Source organism: Haliaeetus albicilla, chromosome 23 (assembly GCF_947461875.1).
Source record: "Haliaeetus albicilla chromosome 23, bHalAlb1.1, whole genome shotgun sequence".
Classification (NCBI taxonomy): Eukaryota; Metazoa; Chordata; class Aves; order Accipitriformes; family Accipitridae; genus Haliaeetus; species Haliaeetus albicilla.
Genome location: NC_091505.1, coordinates 17,087,373 through 17,110,771, shown reverse-complemented (window position 1 = coordinate 17,110,771; position 23,399 = coordinate 17,087,373). Strand labels below are relative to the sequence as shown.

General features: G+C 53.0%; 1 protein-coding gene across 1 annotated transcript in view; it reads left to right on the top strand.

Annotated features, from left to right (window-relative positions):
- The first annotated feature begins 8,670 nt into the window (after nucleotides 1-8,670).
- The window catches only part of GPC4 (glypican 4), a 70,136-nt gene continuing 55,407 nt past the window's right edge, over nucleotides 8,671-23,399 (top strand). Inside the window, exon 1 of the mRNA XM_069811407.1 lies at nucleotides 8,671-9,049. Coding sequence (XP_069667508.1) covers nucleotides 8,686-9,049 — 364 coding nt within the window. The 5' untranslated portion in view covers nucleotides 8,671-8,685. The remainder of the gene's footprint in view (nucleotides 9,050-23,399) is intronic.

Here is a 23,399-nt window from a genome sequence, read left to right as displayed (position 1 = left end):
GAGAGCTCAGCACCGCTGACGGTTACTTTCAGACCTGTGTCACAGAAGAGGAGCGAGCAAACAGCTACCTGATGCTTCGTTTTCTCAACCAAAACAAAGATAGTGTGAGTCAGAATGAAATTTTCCATGGGGAACTTTTGTTTGCCCACTAATACCAAAAACTGCTGAATGTGGGGTTTTTTCCCCCTTGTGGGGAGCATCCGTACCATGGGTTCTGGTTGTTTTTGGGGTGACAGGACTGTGAGCGTGCTGCAAGGAGGAGAGGCAGCGGTTTTGCACGCAGGCAGTTTCAGAAGCGAGGCATGAGTGCAGCACAGAGGTGACATCCCCGGACCTGCTGTTTTGGACTGAGGTGGAGCCAAGGAGGTGTAAATCATGGATGTAACACCAGTGGGATGCCATGTCCCCCAGTGAAGGGCTGTGTGGCTGCTGTTTTGCATCAACCCCCCCAAGTTACTCCCCAGGGGAAGGGGACGTGGGGCTGTGCCCAGCCCCATGCTGGTCATCCTGGGGGGGTTCCCAGCCTCCGCACTGGGGATGCTGAGCACTGCTCCCACGTGGGGTCTGGATAGTGGAAGGACATGGCAAGAAAAGTCCTTTCTTCTCCTCCTTTCTTTTTTTTTCTACCCCCCCCCCCCTTTTTTTTTTTTCTCCATCCTGTCCTGGTTGTGGCTGGAGGCCGTGGGCTCTCCCAACCCACAGGCTGAATTTCCAGGGGACGGGAGCGCACGGGCTGGCTGGCCTCGCCACGCAGCCCTCTGCACCTCCACGGCGGGGACGGCCGGGCCAGCACATCAAAGGGGCACTGGCTGCTCCCTCCATCCCCACCTCGTGTGGGGCACGCTCCCAGCCCCGTGGCGTGGGACCACCCGTGCCGCCCCGCACATCAATCAGCCCCGGCTGAATCTCGCCACTGCCCACCTCCCTGACCCGGCTATCTCCCTCCTTTTCCCCTGGGATTCAAGTGCAAATGCGTCAGGACCGTGGGCTGTACAGCCCCTCGCACCGGCCGGCCTTGGCCCTCGAGGTTTGCCCGGGCTGATGTGGGATCTCCCTCCAGCTGCGAGACTGCCACATCCCGGCTGATTTACAGCACGAAACATCGACCTGCAGGGTAATGAATGGCTGATTTTTTTTTCTTTTTTTTTTTTTCTTTTCTTCCCTTCTGATCAGCTATTGCAATAAAATGGCTTTCATTTTTTTCCCCCCCTTTCTCCCCAATCTATGCCCAAACCGCAATATTGGTTAAAAATATCATCTGTGAAAAGAAAAGGCAAATAAATGAGCACATCAAAGCCAGCTGTCTGGGGCCGTTCAGTTGGGAGCAGAAATAGGGCTAGGCCCTGGGCCCATTATCTTGCTGATATCTAATGCCACCACTTCAGAGTGTGAGAATGGAGCCTTTTTTTTCCGCAGCCGAGCGTACCGGCCCCGCTGGTGTTTGGGAGCACAAAGGCCGTCATCCACCCCAGCTCTCGAGACAGATTGTTGACATGTTGCTCTCAGATTTCATTCCTGAAAATCTGGAACTTTATGCCGAACAAATAACATGATCTTTTTCCTTCATCTGGAAAGGATAAAAACAATTGCTGGCATTTGGAGCAGATCACTCTTTCTTTTCCTCCCTCCTCCCTCCTGGCTTTCCTCGCAAGCCCCGACTCGCTACCCGCAAGTCACAACTCGCATATTTTCATTTGAAAACTTTAAACCACGGGGGGTGAGGGGCAAGAGCGGAGGGGAATGAAAGAAGAAGATTAAAATAAAGGATTGCAAGCAGCACCGCCATAACCATGAACGTCTGGCAGTCCATGTGCCGCCCCGGCCCCGCCGGGAGGGGAGGATGGAGCAAAATGCAAAGTGCTTGCCGTTTGGGGGGACACGGGCAAGGGCTGCCTGTGTTCCTCACGGAGGAGCGGTTCCCAGCCCCGCAGCACATCCCTGCTCTGGGATGGATGGTGCCCTGCTTCATCCGTTCAGGGGCTGGGGCAGTGGGGAGGGTTGCACCCTCTGGGACTCACATTGCACCCACTGATGGGCATCGCACCTGGGATGGGGACGCAAGCTGTGACCATTTTGGTCCAAGGCAAAGTCTGGTGAGTCCTCCTCAAGCGGCGGGACTTCAGTTGGCACGCACCCTGCGCCCCATTCTCCTGGGCTGCTCCATCATGGGTTTTGTTTTCGGCATGGCACTGTGGGGGAGAGGAGCTGCATCAGCCTGTCCAGTCAACCTGGTGAGCTGGTGGGTGAGCGGTGTGTGCGCTGCCAATACCTCCTGCCCGCAGCTGTGGTCATTTTAAGCAGGTTTTCTTTCCTTTCATCTGTGTAAGTACACACATTTTCCACTCTGTTTACAAATTCTTTTGAAATAGCCTTTAAACAGAATGAAGAGAGTGCCTGGGGGTAAAAACCCCATTATTTGATCATTATTTATTTTTATTTATCATTATTTTGTTGATACTGAAGCCCTATACAGAACAGCACAGGGACAAGTCCTGCTCGGAGCTGGTGCTCTCCCTGCTCTCTCTTGACCCATTTTGCCTCTTGCATCCCAGGTGATATTAAAGGGGCTAGCCACTTCTGCTCTCCTCCGCTAACAAAATCCTCAAAGGTGCTGACACGCATCCCTGCTGTAACGAGGCAGATGCCTACAAATGAAGCGCTTGCTGGACTGGTTCCCAGGTAGAAGCGCTTCGAGGGGAAAGAAAGGCCCTCCAAGAAGTGCTGGGTGCAGTAACAAGGATCTCCCACTGGCAAGCTCACGCTGATCTTCCCAAGCTCCGAAAAACCAACTTTGACCTCTCTGTTGACCATCACTGGTGGAAACCAGCCTCCTACCCAGAGGGAGCGACTGCCATCAGTGGTGATGCCCGGCGTCAGAGAGGACTGGGATGGTCTTGCTGACAACTGCAGAGCAATGGGCTCCCTCTTCCCCTGGCTCCGCTCTCTGGATTTTTAGCTGGCACAAGGGAGTTCAGGTAATAAGTAGATATTACTCATTTTTAAGCAGTGCCAACTGGCTGGGTTATCTGCTGCTCTGAACATGCCTCTCCCCTTCTCTCTCCTTTCCATGGTAGGAGACTGGTTCCTGCTGCTCCAGACAGTGCTTGGGCTTGTTCCCCTCTGCCCCAGGTCCGCAGGGACTGAGGCCACGCAGCCCACGGGGCCATTGACAGCAACTGGGGCCATCTCCAGCCGTGCTGTGCCGGCCACACGTGCCGAGAGCTCTGGGCTCTGCTGAGAGCAGGGTATGTTTTCTCCATATACAGGAGATAGGAGAAAAAAAAATACCCGGCTTGAATCGTGGCCAGGGAGGTTTAGGTTAGCCATCAAGAAATGCTTTTGTGCACTAAGATCCCGAGTCGGTAGCTGGGACGGGCTGTGCAGTCTTGATCGAGGAGGGATTTTGAGAACAGAGAGGGAGAGGACAGCTCGAGGTTGGTCCTGCTGGGCCAGAGAGGGAGGCATCAGGTATCTGAAGCTTTTTCCAGTCCTAATCTCTGCAGCTCCAGGGTTTTGTGAACCCCCACCTGGGTGGCGTGCTTACTTGTGGACCAGGAGACTGCACATTTAACGGGCGAGACTAACCCGAGCGGGCAGGCTGCAGCGTGTGGGCTGGCCGTGCCACTGCTCACAGCACCCACGAACCTCACTCTGCCCCTGCCCTGCCAGCACCCACCCTGTGCCAGGCTGGCACCGGCACCAAACCAGCTCTTAAAAGGGGAAAAAAGGGAAAAAAAGCAGCCCAGGCGATGATGCCTGCAGTAAATACAGCCCAGAGCACCCAGGGAAGGGCTGAGCAAGGGATTGCCGCTTGAAAAGGATGGAAATGCAAGAGTGACTTGTGGGCTTGTTTCCTCTGTCATTCCCGAATTATGCCATTTGTCTTCTCCCCTGCCCTCCAGCTGGGGCTCCTCCACCCACCCTGCCCTGTGGACTCCCACCCCCCTTCACGTCTATAGGAAGATTATGTGAGTGTGGATGGAGAATTAACATTGTGGCTGTAATTCTCACCGAGAAAGGCCTGGGGGAGGCAGATGCAGGGTCTCATCCTGCCACCCAGCCTCCTCGGTGGCAGCCAGCCGTATGGCCACCCGGGACCGGGAGGATGGGGACACATTCCCTGGGATGCTGGGCTGTGGGAAGGGGTGCGGGTGAGCTGGCGTGGATCCGGGATGCCAGCCCAGCTGCCAGCATTGGTCCAGTGAGCCATGTAGTGTCCATCAGGGAGACGCAGCCCAGGGACCCTCTTTGCACCCCTGCGATAGGGGAGCGGGGAGAAGAGGAAGCCGTGGCCGGCTCTGGAGCAACAGTGACTGACGTTCGCTTGCCGGGAATCTGTTGGGGAATATTTTTATCCGCTGGGTGTGAGTGTGCTACGCGTCAGAGCCATCTGCCACACGGTCATTTTTGGGAGAGCTAGGAAGTGCAGGCATGAAAATCTGTGAAAGTGAGTGAATTCCTGTGCCCTTCAAAACTGTGTGTCCCCAAGTCTCCTCCCTGTGGTGTCCGGGGACAGAGCTGGGACAACTTTTTGTCCTGCTGGGGGAGAGACAAGTTCTTGCGTTCCCTAAAATGGAGATGGTCTTGAGCCCCGCACAGCAAGCCCCGTGCGCTGTTCGGGTTCGGTCACGGGAAGCCGAGTAACACCCTTGCAGCAGCCTCGTTGCTTGCCCAGCCTGTTCCCCCCTGTCCTCAGCATCTTTCCATCTTGCTTCAGTGTGCACAGCACCTCGCACCCTGCTGTGGCAGAGCCCGGCTGGCATCTGCCCCCCCGCAGAAGGCAACGAGGAGCTAATCCACCCCTTACCCCAGAGCCAAGCAGTTACTGCGAGAGTTTTCTGTTTGCTGGACGGGGTGAAGGAGCCTTAGGATAAAAATAAGTGTTAAAAATAAATGGAGACATCAGCCCATGCCGAAACACCGGATCTGCTTGCCCTAAAATATCAGGCTGTTGACATTCGAAACCAAGATTCAGAGCGTCATTTTGCAACTAGCAGAATCCCCCCCATCCTCGTGACAGATGCCCTGGATTAAACACCCCCTGAATTTGTGGTATCTGGGGTTTTATCAAAGGAGACTGTTTCCACTCGGGCATCCCTTGTTCCAGCCCAACCACTCTGCCGCAGGAGAGTGAACGTGCCTGGTTCGGGTTTACAATGAGCCGTCTCCTGCTGATGAGCTGGGAAGACACGCCTGTCCAGTTCCCTTTCAACACTTTCTAACCTCCTTGTGGCCCAAGCTTTCCTGCCAGTGTGTAGGATTTAATCACCCTTAATGATAGCCAGCCCAAGGACTGCATTCAGCCAGGTTTTCCTAAAAGGCTACATCTAAAATCTTTATCTGAGTACAACCTCACAGTAAATTCTGTGACAGACGACTGGGAACACCACAGGGCTGCGGCAAACCTCTGGCCAGGACCAGAATTAAATCAAACTGAAAGCTTAAGCCCTCGTAGGACCCCAGCGGGATTTTTCGGATGTAGTCAGTGCCGCTGCTGGGCTGGGGGTTCCTCTCTCCTGCCAAGATGTGTCAGTGCTAGAGGACTGCCCCGCTCCCACCAACCTGAAGTTAAAACCAATCCAGCAAATCCCACGAAGGTGGGAATTACTTGTATTGATTTTTAGCGTAAGCCGGTACATCGCCGATGTGGACTCAGTTGATACCACTAAGATTTGTACCGATTTAACCACGCCCCAGTGAAGGGTTTGTGCCAATTCCTCTAGAGTGGATTCAAAGTGGTTTTAATTAAACCGACATAACTTTGTTGTGTGGATGAAGGCTCAGGCAGGAGCAGGGCGGACGGAGGTCTGTGTTGGAGAGGAGAGGTGGCGTACCGGAGGAAGGTGAAGGGAAATTGCAGAGGAGCCGGGTCTCCTCTGGTTTCTCCTTCCCTACCCTTCCTTCTCTCCGAAAAGCTGGCAGGGCTGCAATTTTTCCACTGAATGAGATGACGGAAATTTGAAATGCCAAGTTGTGCAAGGCCCATGGCATATGCTGGAAGAGGCTCCGTGCAGACGCAATGCGGGTGATGTCACCTTGTCTCCGTCTCCTGTGCCGGCGGATCCGTGCCGCGGCCGGCTCTGCCCAGCCCAGGGGTGCCCGTGCTGGTGGCGGGGACATCTTGGGGGTCCCCCCAAATAGCAGAGGAGACTCGCAGCCAACATTGTGAGTGGGCAGAGCCAAAATGGCTCCGAAAGCGCTGCAGGCAGCTCGGGCTCGGCTCTCTGCCAGGTAGGGGAGGTGGGGACACGAGCCCCAGAATCAGGGAGCATCCTGTGCCACCGTGGCACAGGCCTCGAGGTATCTTCTAGGGCTGGAAAAGAAACACTGAGTCTGAGGGCAGAAATACTAATGGGGAGAGAGGAGACTTTTGGGGGAGGTGGGAGGTCAGAAGTTTTCACCCTGAAAAAAACCCTCAGCATCTTTTTAAAGCTAAACCGTGAGTTTTCCCCTCTGCTTTTCTCTGTCTTTTTCTTCTGGGAAGGGAAGAGAAGTGAGGAAGGGGAATCGCTTGAGCTGTTTGGTGTGAGGGGCCGGGGGAGGTTCTGCCAGATGTGAGAAAATGCTGGAGAAGGTGAAAAACTCAGAGAAAAATTTCTTTTTTGAGAGAGGCTACTTCTCTGTTCCTTAAAAAAAAAAGAAAAAGAGTTTTTCATGAAAAATTTCAGGCAGTCCCATTGTTTTGCTGCAGCCTTTGATTTAACTACTTGATCAAGTATTTGACAAAACCCTCCGTGTTTTTCAGGAGGTTTCTTAAATCCCGCCGAGGTATGGGATTATGAGAAACAACAAATGGCAAGCTGTCTCTAACCCCACAGACTTTCTCACTCTCGTTTTCTCTCTCACTTTGGAATAAAAAATGCAGTGCTCCCTGCTGAGTTCTCTTTAAAATTCACATTGTCTCTTCAAATAAAGGCTGGGAGGGTGAGGTAGTGCTTTGAAAACCAGAACTCAGTCATACATTGCAGGGCCAGATCCTAGAGGATTATTCTCTCTCAGGACACTTTATAACTTCATGAGAACTTCTGGCCTGGCTTGTCTCACCAGCTCAGCGTGAGTGGCCCCAGCGGATGGCGGGGTGACTGAGAACCCTACACCCCTTTCCATCGGGATGGCCAGATTTGTCTTTGGAGACTTTTTAAACCATGATAAAGCAAGCTCCAGCTTTGCCCCTGGGGATGGCATGGCCCATTTCCCATGCAGGCAGGGGATGCTCCCTGCATCCCTGCCGGAGGGGAAGGCCTGCCGCAGCAGGATCCTCTCCATCGCGGCTGGCCCAGGCTGGGCTGCGGTAACATGGCCTTCCCTTGATTTTTGGTGTAATTCCTCGACCGCAGCAGCATCTGCTGCCCCAAGGCTGCGGTGAGCTGCTGGCGTCGCCGCTGGAAAGCTCAGAGCTGAACCAGCATCTTGATCCCGCGAGAAGCGCCTGGAGGGGCAGCGTGGCCATGCTTTGCTGTCGGCGTGCTCTTGCCAGGGAAATGAATTGGAGGCTCTTGTCCTCCTGACCCGCCTGGCATTTCGCTGACAAAATCTTGAGAGCAAGGGGGTGAAGCTGGCAACTTCCTTTGCTGTTGTTTCAGTCTGTCCTTCCCCAGTGTGGCAATGAGAGAAATGCATATAATGAGGGAACGTATGGAAATGTAAACTGCTGGAGGTTTCTTTTTTTTTTTAAATCATGCTATCACCAGGCCATTACACTGTCATGGGGCAAATGACAGCGCCAGGCGCAGATGCACGGACGCTGCAGCGGGACAGAGCTGCCTGCGCAGCATTCGCACCCAGGAGAGACGCACACTGGCACCTCACCACGCCAGCCAGGGAGCAAGGTCTCCTTAAACAGACCCTTTAAGTGACATTACAGCCCCGTGAAATCATGACAGCACCTGTCATTCTTGTAGCACTATTTCTGTGATCTTCAGTAAAGAGAAGCAAGGAGCAATTGTTGGACTCAGAACCCTGGCTGAAGGGTTGAGCGGGGCTCGTTTACACCTATGCATGTATCTGTGCGCAGGGCCAGGGTACGAAGGAGGAAGAGTGGCTGGAGCATCTTGGCGTCTGTGTTCCTGAGGCCTCTCTCCGGCCAAACTTTTGGAAACAGAAGATCGGTGGAAAAAAACCGGTCTGTTTTGACGAGTCTTTCACGCACGTAGTTCAAACCCGCCACGGCGACGTCAAAAGTCATCAGCTTAGTTGAACCTATTAAACCTGGAGCAGCGCTGAACCATCCGCAGCTCCAGCCCTCTCCAACCCCTACCCGGGAGCTTCTCTTTCCCTCGCGGGGATGGGAGCGTGGATGCCGGCTGGGAACTCATCCCACGGCCGGGGGATGCTCAGACCCGGCTCCGGGACGCGGCCAGCCCTGCCGGCAGGCGAGGACCTGCGACTCGCCGGGCTGGCGGGGACTCAGAGCCGGGGGCGGCGGGCGCGGGCCGGGCTCTCCGCGGGAGGCGACCCGGGGAAGGGGGGGAAGAAGCGCCCGCCCGGGGCCAGCCCGGCGGCGGCAGAGGGCGGGCGGGTGGGCAGCCCCGGGCTCCGCTCCGCCTCGCTGGGCGGGCGGATCCCAGCTCCTGATTTTCCCGGGGGCTGCAGAGGCTTGTCCCGGCCCTGCGCGATCCTGCTTGGCTGCCGCCCCTCCCCGCCTCCCTCCTCCTCCTCCTCCTCCTCCTCCACCACCACCACCCCATGTGCTTCCTGCCGGGCCAAGTTTGCAGAGCGCCGCCGCACGCCGGGCCAGCGGAGCGGAGCCGCAGCGGAGCGGGGTGCACGGCAGCGGGCGCGGCTCCTGCGCGGCGCGGCGGGGCAGGCTCGGCGGAGGGCCGGCTCCGGCTTCGGGGCGCTCTCGCCCGGCCCCGGCGGCGGCCCCTGCCCGCCCGCACCATGCCGCGGCGGCGCGGCTGCCTGCCGCCCCTTCTCTGCACTTTAGCCGCCCTCAGCCTGCCGCTGCTGCTGGCCGCCGAGCCCCGCGCCAAAAGTTGCTCCGAAGTGCGGAGGCTCTACGCCGCCAAGGGCTTCAGCCAGAGCGAAGCGCCCAGCCACGAGATCAGCGGTGAGTCGCGATCGTCGCCGCCGCCGCCTTTGTGCGCGATCGGCCCGGCCCCGCCGAGCGCGGGGTGCCCGCCCGGCTCTCTCCCCCCCCCGGCCCCCCGGCGCGGGGCGCGCTGCCCGGCTGGCCTCCCCGGCGCTCGGCTCGGAGCTCCCGGCTCGGCTGGGTTCGCCTCCCCGGAGCTCGGCGCTTAATCCCGCTTCGCCTGGCCGGGGTGCGCGGTAGGACCCGGCGAGCTCGGCCCGGGCCGCCCGCCCCTTCCCGGTGCCGGGGCGGCGGGCGGGACCGCGCCTGTTGCCGGCTCCGCTCCCCGCCGCTCGGCCGCCCGTCTGCGCCGCGGCGGAGCGGGCGCTGCCCGCCCTTGGGCTGCCTTTCTCCGCGGCGGCGGGCGGCCCCGTCCCGCCCCGCCCCAGGTGCCGCTCGCCCGGCGGCTTGCTGGCGAAGGGACGGAGAAAGGGTTTCTCCCCCCCCCCCCCCCCCTTTTTTTTTTCTTTCTTTCTTTCTTCCCTCCACCTTCGTCCCGAGGCACTTGTGCATCCAGGGGACGGGAGTGCTCGCAGCCGGCAGCAGTAGGAAATGGTAGCTAATGTGCTCACACCCAAAACATTTTATTCTTTTTGTTTCATCCTTCATCTCCCTCCCAGGGCCGCTGCTTTTATTTCCCCTTCTGAATGACCTACTGGACCGCATTCTCTGCGGAACAAAGGAAGTGCCTTTTTAGCTGGGATCCTCGGAGACCACCAAGGACTCCAGCTCATGCACTGCAATTTCGCACTACTTTCAACAATAACAAAAATGCATGACTGAATGGCTCAAAAATGTGGAGTGTTAGAGGCATTCATTTTGGTCTAGGACACTGTCACAACACAGACAGACCCCAAGTAAATACCTTTAGAGGGCTAAGATAGAAGCTGGGGGTAATCTTTGCCATTGCTGTGCCCTCCAGATATGCATACATTATCCTTTTCACTGACGAAACTAAAATGATTTCAGTCGGTTGCGCTTTTATATTGTCAGACTAATGATATGCGTTTAGCCTACATCTGTTTGAATAAAATTGCAGGCCCGTTTACTTCTCCAAGAAATATTTTAATGAGAAACGTCTGACTGGTTGCAGTTAAAATACTCTCTCCCCTTCACCCTCCCTGCTTCTCTAATAAATAGGCTTGGATTTGATTTGAGTCCAGCCCTCATCGGTGTAGGATCGGGATGTGAGCAGGCTTCCTCATGGGTCTGGTATTGGAAGGTTTGACCTAGTCCTTATTTTATATTTTGTTGTTTAAGATGACTTGGGGAGTGTTGGAGGATGTGCGGAGTAGATCGTGCTGACGGGGCTTCCATTTGGGGTTCTAAAGCTGTTGTTGGTTTGACCCTGTGCTTTTGAAAGGAGGGGTCAGAGAAATGTGATGAGCAAGGTGAGATTACTCGACAAAAGAAGGGCATTCTGCAACGACACGCTGAAAATATCGGCTCGGTTACGTCGCTGTTTCAGAGGTGCGGGGAGTCTGCGTCTGGCCTCGCGTGGAAAGCAACAGGTCTTGCGAAGTTAGGTTTTAAATGTCATTCTGCTCTGTGGGGTGTTTCAGAGAGGATGGTGCAAGTCTTTAAAGGAGGTGTGCCCTGTACGGCTTTAAAGCGCGGTGTACCTCAAGCGCGACTGCGCTTCAAATTAAACGTTGAGTGGGGTGCTACGCCTGCTGCAGTTTCACATTCCCCCTGTGAATTCATGTGGTTTTGGCGTGTGTCGTGCTTAGAGGCTCCGGATCTCCCCTCTCGCCGCTCAGCTGGTGTATGCAGACGGTAACTGCTTGTCCTGCTGCAGGTTTTTAACCTTCTGTGCCTGCGGTGCTTCACCTGCCGCTGCCTTTGCGGGGTCAGCGCAGGGAACCGCTTTGCCGTGGGCTGGGTGGGAAATGTCACGCGTGATAACGCCGGAGGCTGAGGTCTGACACCGGGGCGAAAAGGTCCGCGGTGTGTATTGCGTCTCGAAAAATGAGTCACTTGCCAAACCTTTGATTTCGGTTGGTGTTTCAGGTGTGTTTTCCTTCAGGTGGGTAGGTGGATTGGAAAGGCGGTTACCTGGGAGCCTGGCTAATTGGTGAGAACGAGATAAATGTGTGTGGGAAAGAGCTGTGTGTTTGGACGAGTATTCCATTGGGGTGATGGTGGAAACTGGTGATTTCTGCTTGGTAGCACCTCTCTGCTCACTAAACTGTGGTGGAGAACAGGTTGGAGAGGGTTCAACAGGCTGTAATGCTGATGGGATAATGTGTGGGAACATGGTTGTTACTGGCATGAACTCAAGTCTGAAGTCCATCAAGTTCTTTAGATTTTTGTACCGGTTTGGTGGATTGTGCTTTATTCTCCTATTCTCTTACAGAATTGCTTTAGATCACAGTGCACAGACAGAAACTGTATAGCACCTTTACGAGAAGGTGTCCTAAACGCTGTGGCAGATTAGTTTCTCTTAAGAGTAGTGACTTCTTTCCTGTCAGCGATTACTGATCCTACAAAACATTGGCCTTGAATTGTCAAAGTGAAGCAGCTGGGTGGCGCGGGCAGATGTGCCCCTGCGCTGGGCTGCGTGACAGCAAGCGAAACGGATCCTCACCCGATGGGCACGGGAGTCATTTGGGGTTTAGCAGCATCTCACATGGACTTTTTTGCCACATTTACATTCTGGAGCAGTAGGTGTGTACAACTTTTTTTTTTTCTTTCAAGCAAATGCCCATTCCAGCAATCTTTTTATCTGTATCATTGCTATTTCAGTCACATTAAAAGGCTGTTCCTCGTCCATAATTACCCAGCAGTTCAATTTAATATTTGTTTAGACCAGGTTTAGGACGTAATTAGAACATGCGTAAATGGCAGGTTATATCTTGCTGAAGTACATAAGCATTTCTGAAAGACGTGTGCAGCTGGTCAACTCATTGCTTGCTTGATAAGAGGTGTAAAATGTGTTATTTGTAGTGTGGAACATATAGGAATAGTTTCCTTTTATGTTAACTTGCTGTTAGAGGTTTAAAGACAGACTACTGCTATAAATCTGCATGGAAGCATTTCATAAGTCATGGCCCTTTGGTGCTGCCTTGTATCTGAGTGACCTTTAGTAGCTTCTGCACCTATAGACCTATGATGTATATGTTGCAAAGCTCAGGGCAGTGGTGGGGTGCAGTCTTGGTGCTGTTACTGGAGAGATCAGTGCTTGCGTAGAGCTGATACAGATGGTTGGTTTGTGAAACTTCACTCTTGATAACGTCTAGATAGTAGGTGGTGTGGGGAGAGCACCAGCCTGTAACTACTTTTAGGATGACTTAATTAAAAGTTTCCTGAGGAAAGGGCACATCTCGGCATGGGCTCGGTCCTACAGCCTGTAGGACACAGCTGCTCACTGTGTTCAAATGCTACCCAGAAAGTATCGTTCCTTATTGAACCCATGTGTCTCTGGGCTGTGGTGGTGATGGAGCAAAACTCCCTGCGAGTGACCATCTGTGGGGACTGCTTACCCCGGCTGGGCTGGTGTGGCTGCAGAACGAAATGCAAAGTGAGCTGGTGTCAGTGGCATCCGGAGACCCACAGCAGGTGGCTGTGATTTAAAAACAAAAAAGCCCAAGAGTTCTTTCAAGAGGCTCCTTCTTGCCCTCAGGTGTTAAACGGATGGAAATTCCTTCCCTTTTCCTGCTAATTGGAAGAAATAGATGTTTCTTTTCCTGGATTGAAAAGGGGGGGGGGGTGAAATCTTGCCTGTTGGTGGAAAGCATTGTCAGTTAACCTGCAAATTTCCTGCAGAAGCATAATGCCTTCCCTCGCTGGCACTGCTGTCCTGATTTTGTGGTGGCACGGAGGGAGGCTCGAGTGAAGATGCTCTGCTGGGGAGCACAGAGGGAGCCTGGAGCCTGCCTTCGCAGGGAGCTGGGTACAGGCAGTACTCTGTGGTCACTCTTAGTAGAGATGCTCGATGCGATCTTTGTCTCTGTTTAAACTGAATAAATGGAATAGCTGCATTTATTTGTCGGGAGCTGTGGAGAACAGTTCTTTCACTGTGACAGGGGAAGTCACTTGGCTCTTGATTTTCGGACTCATGGGATTTTGCCCAAAGTAACTTTGGCAGGGGTGCCCCCGTGTCCTGCTGCTCGCTCGTCCCCGGCGCGTTTATGGTTGTCAGCCGGGTGCCGATGTCAGCCGGCCCAGGCGTGCCGCCTTGGTCGATCAGGAAGGCCGCTTTGTTGGCATTGCTGTTCTATGTATAAAGTTCAGCAGACGCTGTCTTAGTTTTTCACGTGCTTCTCCTCCGCGCGGCCTCTTCCAACCAAAAAACGGTTTCTGGATCTCGTCCAGGACTGTGTTACTCGTGCTGTCGGGCACTGCTGAGCCTGTTGCAGTCGGTTTGCACAAGACAGCTCCTGGGCTCGCTGGGGTATGAGAAGTACCAGGTAACGCCTGGTCCTCCCCGCCATCCGTTTGAAGGTGTGGAGCTACCCGGCCACCAGCTGTAGCTGTTTGCAATGACTCTTGTCCAGCAAAGGCAGTGGTCCTTGGTGGGCAGGGGGCTTTCTCCCACCCGGCGTGCATTAACGGAGCGATTCCTTGCCCACCCGTGGGTGGGGAAGTGACCGTCGGAGAACCGTCCTCGCGGCGAACGCGAGTGCTTGCCGTGGAAAAGTAAATGAGAGAACCGCTTGAAGTATTTTTAGCTGCTTCTAATGTCATTTAGCAACTGGAAACAGCAGGAGGGGGGAGCTGGCAGCATGCAAGTTGCCCACAGGCCACCGGCGAGCACCCCGGCGTCCGGCGCTGGCGGCTGCGTGGCTCGGCGAGCGTTGGCAAGAGCCGGCGGCGGCCCCCGGCTGAGTCACGGCTCCGGCCGCCGCTCGCCTGGGACTCTGCTTTCTCTCTGTAAATCTGCAGCGCGGGGTTTTGTTCGGCTGCAGCAGCGCGCCGTGTCCTAGCAGCCGGCAGCGTGAAGCATGTGGTTAGCAGCAACTGCTTGCAGTGGTCCGGGCTGAGTGGGAGTATCGTTTTCCTTGGCAGACACTTCATAGAAAGTTCTGTTTTTTCTGCCAGAATAAGCAGTCATTACATTCCATACAATTCATAGTCAAATTATTATCTATTGTTAAAATTGCCTTAATTATCAGATGTTTCCTTAGACATGTAGCTGTTTTTTAAGAGGCTGAATAGACGTGTGTACATTGTGCAGGAGGCCTGAGCTGCACAATGTTTTCAGTACTGTTTTGTAGTTTCAGGGAGATTTTCTGTGGCTTTCGTATGTCAACAGACTTTTTATTCTCGTTGAAACAGCAGCAGAGCAAGGCCGACACGGCAGCGTGGCACTGGGTTTGCCTTGAGTCTCTGCCTCTCCCCTCTGCCGTGGTATTTATCCTTGATTCCTGCGGAGCCAAGGAAGTTCGGGCTGAAGCATCGCTGCTGCATGCGAGCAATAGGTGTGAGATGGCTCTGATGGGAGAGTGTCCCAGACAAGCATCTTCTGTCTTGGAGGTGCAGGTAGCGTCTGCCCAGCAGGGCTGGGACCTCTGTCAGGAGGCTGGAAGGGTCCCAGTTTATTTGAGGTGGTGGCGTCCGTGGTCTTCGCCTGCTCTGTGGTGTTGGCTGGTGGCTCGTGCAGACCCCACCGTCCTGGTTTTGTGCAATAGGTTGCCGACCCTGGGAGCGTTCTGGAGCCTGTGTGGATGGAGAAGGGCTGCCAGCGCTTCTCGAGAGCTGTCGGATGCATGTTCCTCGCCTCCCATCCCCTCCACCCGCAGCCGTTCCCCTGATAAGCAGAGGGGTGCTCGCCACAGGACTTCTATGGATGAGCATGTGTGTGTTGAGTTGCAAGGGCTCAATCCTTCATATCTCCCTCCTGGTCTCCTCCCCAAACCACAGGATGGAGCATCAGGATTATCCCATCTGCTCCAAATCCTTTGCCTCCTCCCAGAAGAGAAGCGACCCTCTTGGACTGATTCCGTGCTTTTGTTCTGCTTTTTTTTGGGGGGGGGGGGGTGGGGGGATGGGGAGACAAGGAAATTCTTGTTAGCCAAAGAGGTCAGGGTGTGCGTCTCCTCCCCGGCGGCCAGGGGCTGAGAGTGGGCTGCCAGCTCCGGTCTCCGGGGCAATAACCTCCTCGCATTCCTCACATTCCTCCTGCTTTCTCTTTCTTTTGAGATTATGAAGATAACTTCCTTCTCCCATTGCAAAGCAATGCCAGGGCCCGGCAAAACTCTTAAATTTCCCTCTTGCTCCCTAAATTACCTTGTGTGCTCCAAGATGCCCCATAGCAAACCCCTCCGGTGGCCTGGAAGGGGCAGTTTGTGCTGTTCGCTGGGATTTGTGCATCTTGGGAAGAAAGCTGCCTGCTGCTTGTATTATTTTTTTTTTTAATTGCAAAGCATTTTAATTAAAAGCGAACGACTTTGTTGTAGCCCGTCTTACCTGCTTCCTGGTTTGTTAAAGGTTTTCCTTAGTGTTTTATGAAACTATTTTGCCTTTCTAGTAGAGATTTTGGGCTGTCTGTGTTTTTTGGTTTTTTTTGCCCACGCAGCATGCGTGCAGCCCCACGGAGCCTGTGGCTGAAACGCCGTGATTGTTCTGGGGGATTTTCTTCTTGTTTTACATCTTTCTGGTCTGGGAAAGGCACTGGGATAAAAGCAGCATGTTGGGAAGAGGGGAGCTGGTGAGGACAGGTTGGAGGCTTTGCACGCGTGGAGCTCATGCAGCCACGTGGGCATCCCTGCGAGGATGCAGCTGTGATGGTTTTCTTAGGACGGTGTTTTCTGTTTGCTAAAGACCATGGCCGGTGCAGATGTCTTCCCCACTGGTTTGTGCCTTGTGGTCCGGCATGTCTCGTGTCCCCGTGGGTGCTGGGAGAGGGGTGGGATGGGGAAGGGATGGTAAAGTGCTGGCAAAGTGTGGTGCTTGAAAGGATGGAGATGGTGCTTAAAAAGTGGGTGTGGGGGTACCTCCTGGGTGGGATCAGCCTTCCTTAAGGGCTGCCCAGTGTTGATTTTAATGTGAAATTAGGATTGTAGTGCCTCTTTCCCAACGTAAAACATTGCCTGATTGCTCCCCCCCCACCCCCCAAAAAACCCACTCTTAGAAATACTTCTCCTTTTTTTTTGTTCGTCTTTTAAGCAAAAAAAATAACATCTGTTCATTTCCAGTCTTTCTACTTGGATTTTCTGTGATTTACGCATTTGGTGGCTGACGGACTTGGACATGTGTGAGTTTGCCATGAGGGACTCCTCACTCGGCTATTTTGGTGTAGGAAAGGTACATGGTCAGCAGAGAGGAGCTGCCCTGAATGAAGGACTTCGAAGGAGTATTTCTCTTAACGTTTCCAATTTAAAAGTTGAGAATTGTCTGGATTTTAAGCAAATTCAGATGGGAGCAAACAATGATGAAATGTTTAAAATATGTTTCAACATTTTTGTGGGAATAGGAACTGTTCTTACACAGGCAAGGCTGCAGCTTTCGGGAGGTGAAAATATGTGGCCCTTACACATTGTCAGCATTGTTGCTGCTTTTTTTTTTTCCCTCCTTCTTTTTTTTTAAAAATGCTCATAGGAAATTGGCTTTGGTAATTGAGTTTCTACAGAACCACAACATCCAATAGCTGTTCCTTTCCAGGGGTCACACTTAGGTTAGTTTAAGTAATGTGCAGTCGGTTTAACCTCTTGTGGTTTGTAGTGCTATTCTAGAAATTACTGGTGATTTGGGGTGTGTTAGAGTAACAAGTTCACAGGAAAACCCCAAATGTCAGGGTGTCTGGTTTTCGGAGAGCTCTGACCGCTCGCCCTGTGAAAACCGGGCACCTCGTGGTACGTCCCTCGAAGGGATGTGCTCGCATCGGAAAATGTAGTTAAAGCCTTTATGGCCCGTTGACTTCCCTTTTGAAAGAAGCCGAAATAACCCTTGGTGAATTGTTCACCTACGTTGACTTACAACATCCTCCTGCTTCGAAGCAGGGTGCAGAGCCCGGGCTGGATGCTCGGTGCTGGGTCACGTCGCCCCGTGTGGCTGGTCCCCTGGCAGTGGCTCTGATGGAGGAGCAGTGCCCCGGACCCCCAAATCCCCCAGGGTTTAGGGGATTTGCTGGCAGCGGAGGGCCAGCTTTAAGAAATTATGAGCTGGGGCTTTAGCTTGGTAGCATTGACAGTTTGGTATAAAAAGCTCTGTGTTGCAGGCTGTGATGACAGGGGGTGATAAATCACTCTTGGCTGGTGCTACAGGTTCTAATAATGGTGTTTTAAAAAGATTACATGGGTTTTAATACAAACTTTTTGCTTCTTTGTACTCTCCTCTTTTTAAAGAGTGGAGCCTGTTTTGATTCAGCATTCTTGGAACATAAAGACGGAGCCAGGATTTTTCCTGGGCTGAAGTGCAGTTTTTTGCTTCTCCTACAAACACAAGGATCTTGTTGGAGTGTCTTTGTAGCCAAATGTCCTCTTTACAAGGGATCTTGCTTGCTCGTTTGTTTTAAAGGTAACTTTGTCCCCTGGAAGATTAAGGAGCAGGCAGCTTTGCCCAGCTCTGGTGGTGCTATTAGAAAAAAATTTGTGATAGGGAGAGATTTTGCATGATAGCAATAAAGGGGAAAAATAACCTCCTGCAGCCTCCCTGGCTTTCTTTGACCCGTTCCCATGAGAGGACAGGGCATTTATGTGACCAAAGAAACCAGCACAATTATGAGCCTGATGGAAAATAATTCCCTTGCCAGGTACGCGTGGGCACCCAGGCCGGCTTTACCTTTCCTCTGAGTAGTGCCGGGTGGATTCTTTTTTTTTTTTTTTGCCCACCTGCCAACCTTTGGGTTTCTAAAGCGTGGTAGCCGGTAGTTTTGGGGCAGCACAGGGTGCCCGGTGGGACAAGGCGGTGAGGCGTCGGTGGCAATGCCCCCCTGCCAGGGCAGAGGCACTGGGAGCAGGCAGCTGTGGGAAACCTGGTGTGAAGATCAGAGGTCAGAGCTGTGCCAGTGGCTTGGTTTGGACTGGATGAAAACAAACAGGCTTCCTCCAGAGTTTTGGCTCGGTTGAGAGACGGAGCCGAGCGTGCCGTAGGACCGCGTGCTTTTCTTCTTGGTGGGGGGAAAAATGGCTTTGATAGCGACTGCTAATGATTCAGTGCTGTTTACATAATAATCGTGGTTCGCTGCCATTAGCTCTCATAATGAGATTGCTTTCTTCTAGCCCGGTTCGGTTTTAGGCGCCCCTGCCTCCCTGCTCCCCCAGCGCAGCAGCGGGCTCGCGCTGGGGCGAGGAGGCGGTGCGAGGGCTTTGGGTCTGGCCTGGCCTCCCTTCCCCGGCTCCAGGCGTGGAAGAAAGCTCGCAACTTGTCATTGCGAAGGAGAGGAGGCGAAGGGACGACTTCTGAAAGACCCAGGTGGCAGTTTGGAGCATCGTAGCATCTTAGCGGAATTGGGTTTCAATCTGTTTTGGGCGATATCTCAGTACAGTGCTCATCTTTGTACTAAAAACTCTTGGGTTTAGTTACCTGCAAGGAAGGGAATCCACTGACCTGCTCCCACAGGGAGAAAGAAGCCAGGTCCTTTCACCTCTGAGATCCACCGTATCAGCAGCACTCATCTGTGACGGTCGCTGTGCATCACGGATATTGTTTGTGTATACAAAACTACTGGATTAACTGCTGCAGCCTGACCTCGATACAGTACTTGTTGGCTTCCCGTGTCTGAGTAATTGTGAACGGTGGCGTTGCTGTACGAAGGCTGCCAGCGCCTGCCTCCCGCAGCATCCCGCCGTCTGAGCAGCGGTGCTGACAAACTGCCGGGTAGCGCTGGGGGATAACACCCGCCACTGAGCTCTTATTAAATAAATGATGCCACTGGAAGGAGAATACAACAGCCTGAGCACTACCTTTTGAAAAGGTAAGGTTGGGTGTTGTTTTGTGGTTGTTTTTTGGTTTTGGTTTTTGTTTTTTTTTTCCATTTTAGCTTAATAGCAGGTGCGTTGTAGTTTCAGAGCAGCTCTGACGGCAAAGCTGAGCGCCCGCAGGCAGTGCACGGCCGGCATATCCGACCCTGCGGGCACGGCGCTGCTCTGGAGCAGGATGAGTCCCCACGGGGCTGTGGGTGCTTGCCTGGTGGGTACCATTGGGAGGGCGGGGGGCTGCGTGTGTGGCTTTGCAGATGCCTTTTGCTGGTCTCGGGGGATACACACCTTCTCCCCTTTGGCTGCAAGTGACCATTTCTTTAGAAATATGCCCCAAATGAGTTGGTGCCAGTGGTAGGTTAAGGGCTTGGCTGCTGGAGGGAGGGCCTGAGCAGAGGATGAGTTGACTTTCTTCTCCTTTATAAAGAAAACAGAAGTCTTTGGGGGGGTTGGGGAAGGTGGCAGTGCTTTCAGCCACGTGGCTTCTGCTAATTAACGTGAGTTAATTGGGGCTGGTTGGAGAGCCGTGGCTTGGCGGCTAGAGGAGGCTCGAAGGGACGGGGCTCAGGGCTGCTTCTGCCCCGTTGAATCCAGCCCACCAAAGGGATGCGGACATCCCCGTGGCAGGCGCCTAGCTAGCAAAACTCCGCATAACTCAGCCCTCTGCTTTATTAAAGGCTCCTTTATACCACTTTTTTTTTTTTTTGCCGTAACCCCCATGAGAACAGCCAGCCTTTTCAGCAGCCTGAAACCTCCCTTACCGGGAAGGCTTCCACGCGGGGAACAGCCTGGCTGGCACGGTGCTGCTCCAGGCCAGCCCCGAAGCTGCTTTGAAAACGTGGTTTGCGAACGGGCGAGGGTGCCAGCCTTGCCGAAACCGGGGATGGGTCCGCTCGCCAACCAGCCAGCTCGATAGGATGCTGAAAAATAGTTGTGGCGAGTAGGGGTTAATTTCTAGGTATCAAAATATGCGCAGAAGGTTAAACGGGACTTCCTCCTTGTCAATGAATTACGGCTTTAAAATATTTGCATTCTTTCCTGAAAGATTTAGGAATAATTATGTAGCACTCAGGGGCAAGGCATTGCCAGATAAACTTAACAACTCTATAATTTGTACTCGAGGCAGGGTTTCCTGTAAATGATAGCTTTGTTTAATTTTACAATACTGCTTCCAAATGTTTGCCGGGTACGAATTGCCAGCTAAACTGGACTTGTGAATCTGGAAGAGTATTTATTTGTTTGTTATTGCAGACGATAAAAGCTGCTGTATTAGGCTAAAACTTGGCATCTCCTTTACAACTTCTAGGCATCCTTCCCCAGGCAGGTTTGGTGGGGTGGACAGCCGAGGTAGGGTGAAAGCAGCTTTCCAGCTTCTCCGTACAAAATCCCTGAGCTGCTCTAGGATCTTCTCCTGCTCTGCCTTTCTTTTTCTGGGGTTGGGAAAGGAACGCTGCAGTCACAACGCACATACTTTTATTTCCATTACTCAAAGCCGGAGTCATGCATAGTTACAGCCAAAGACACTTCAGCAGCTCTGGGGATAACAAGATAGCTGACAGACTGGAATGTGGATTTATCAGGGGTAAAAACTGGCAAAATTCCTTATTTCTGATTCTTCTTTTTTAAATAGGCCCTTCATGCTCCTGCTACATGAGCCCACCGTGAGTTTTAACCCCTTGTGTTCCCCCAGCTGGATCCGGGGATGTACGCCGGGGCCGCCTGTGTGTCTTCTGGGATTGAATTGCTCAGTCCTACTTAGTTCCTAGGTGCTGTTTTTAAACTGTGAAGCTCTTCCAGAAATGTTTTCAATGGCTTTTTATTTTAAAGTGCCGGCCTTTGCACCAGATGTGTGTCGGAGTGACCACAGAATGTAAATTTTACTGTATGTTGCCTTTGGACTGGCAGTTTGGGAGACTACCGGGCAGTTAACATAGGAGGATTGTGCCATGAAATCCGCTTCCTTGGGATTTGATTCATATTAATTTCTTTCAGAGCAAATCTCTTTATTGGCTTCTGTTACATTTTGATGTAGAGCTACTTTTCCTGTGCCTTTGTTAGGACCTGGAAATATTTATATTGCTATGAGAAATAGGTCATCGTCAGCTCTATGGCTTGTCAGTAATATATCTGTTTTAATATTCTGAGACATTAAGCAGTTTCTTTTTGGGGAAACAAGTTATGGCAGAAGAAGCACACTTGGAAGTTAAATAGATTAAGTGAAATCCCTCAGTTACAGGAGCTAGGTTCAGAAGACAAGTCAAGCTGTTTAGTAAGAGTTTCAAGTTAAAATTTAACCTTTTCCAAATCCTCTGTGAGCAGCTTGTGGCGCAGCAAGACCTGCCTGGTGCCAGCCCAGTGCGGGAGCCTGGGGAGAGGGCTCTGACGTGGCTGTCTGCGGGGTGGGTGGATTTGGAGCTGGTGGTTGTGCCTGTGGTTGTGCGTCTCGACCGGTGGAGAATGAAGAGAATTTCACTTTTATTATTGGAAAAGGAAAGGATTGCTCAAGGATTGCAAAACACTTTGTTTTGGAAAAAATGTCATTGTTTGAAAATAGCATGAGAGCAGGAGGGGGGCTGTCCCTAAGCCTGCGGCAGTCTCAAACATGTTCTTCTTACCTGGGGGCTCAGGTGAAGCTTCAAGGCTTCAAGTATTAGCTTGGACTTTTGTGTCCAGGCTGGAGGGCTATACTTCTCCCATCCCTGCCTTTCCTTTTGGTGATGAAGGATAGGAAACTTTTCTTTTTTCTTTTTTCCTTTTTTTTTTTTTAAGAGGGAGTAGAGTTTAAAAAAAAAAAAAAAAGTCTTGACTGGTGGGTGGAAACACATGGCTGGCCGCACTGAAAGCACTTGAAACCTGGTCGTGGTCAGCACTTGGGCTCTCATGGGAGAGTTGCTGACTCCTGGTTTTCTGCCCTCTGTATGCTTTCTGCCCTGTCCCTGCATTTATCTCCTTGGCTGAGCCCCAGGCATGCCGATTTGAACCAGCATGGCCCCTCAACGCTTTGCTTGTCTGGATGCTTCTTGGCCTCTTTTATCCCGGTGCATCCACAGGACAGGTTCATCCCCACAGTGGGAAGCTGCTCTGGTCGCAGCCCAGTCACCCACTGGAGACCCCCAGCCCAGGTGGGAACGCCACCGACGGCAGCCCTTGCACCAAAACCTCGTCCCAGCCCTGCTAGCGTCGCTTCGGGTCGCCTGCGGGTTGCTAAACGCCTCCCGGCTGCAGGGACTGGGCTTTTTTTAGCTGCAAACTTTATATAGAGTGTTTTTGCTGACAGAGGGTGCCAGGACAGCACGGCAGCGGCTGTGGGGAGGGTGAGAGCCCCTCTCCCTGCTTGGGAAGGACTAACACAACTGGTAAATGCATCCCATCCTTCTAATCGCCCATCCCTTCCCTGGGGCTCGCAGCCTGCTGGGGGCTCTTAACCTTCCTGCCGGTGGATTTCGGATGGTGGATTTCGGATGGTACCGCCTGGGAGGTGGATGGCAAAGGTCCTGTTTGCACTGGCTCCTCTCCCCAGGTTGCTCAGGGCCGTGCTTAAAAAGACAAAATAAACCTCTTTGATGCCTGCCAGCAGAAGCCTCCATGCAATTGTCCCCCGGTACGATAACGTGCTTTCAACCGGGCGTGTTGTTTTTCCACCCCACCGAAGCTGTTTGCACAAGCCCAGCTGCTGTGCACAAGAGGGGATCGAAATTTGGGTCTGCGGGTGGAGTGTCTCTGTGATACCCGGGGCTGAGGTCTCTCAAACTTGCTTTTTTCAAAAATACCTAGAGAAGATGTGACCGTGTGTTGGCTCAGGGGGAGGAGACCTTTCTGGGTGGGCGTAGGGTCTGTTGCTGGGGACGGGTTTCTGCAAAAGTAGAGGCAGGACCTAAGCGTCTCAGCTTGCGCGAGTGGCATGAGCCATCCAACGTGTGGGACGGGCAAAGCCACCTCAGATGTGGGGAGGGAGAGGTGCCGTGTTCCCGTGCAGAGCAGGACTGAGAAGGCGTGTGCCTGCACGGTGAAACGTGTTTGGAAGGAGGGTAGGGAAACCAAAAAGGTGGTCTCGTTTGAAAAGGCTGGAATGGCCTCCTGTGCCCTCCTGCCCTCCTTGCAGGCGGTTGTCCTCTGTGGCTTTGCCCTTCATCTGGGACGCTGCTGTCCCTCCCGGGACGATTCTGCTCAAACAAACTTGGCGGCGCAGAAGCTGGCTTGCAAATTGTTGAAAAGATGTTGAGATTTATCTATGCTAATGTGAGGAGGAGGAGGAGGAGTGCCCATGTGAACCTGCTGGCAGATAAGGCTGGTGTTCACAGCTGTGCCGAGGAGAGCGGGGTAGATAGGGCATCCTGGAGAGGGGGAGAAGGAGGAATTTTTAATTTTGTGATATCCTTATCTTAATCCTTTCTCCCCTCTCTCCCACCCCCCTCCTCGCCTCTTCCAGGGTAGGCTAAACTAGTCAGCCTTGCCTTTTCCACAAACGC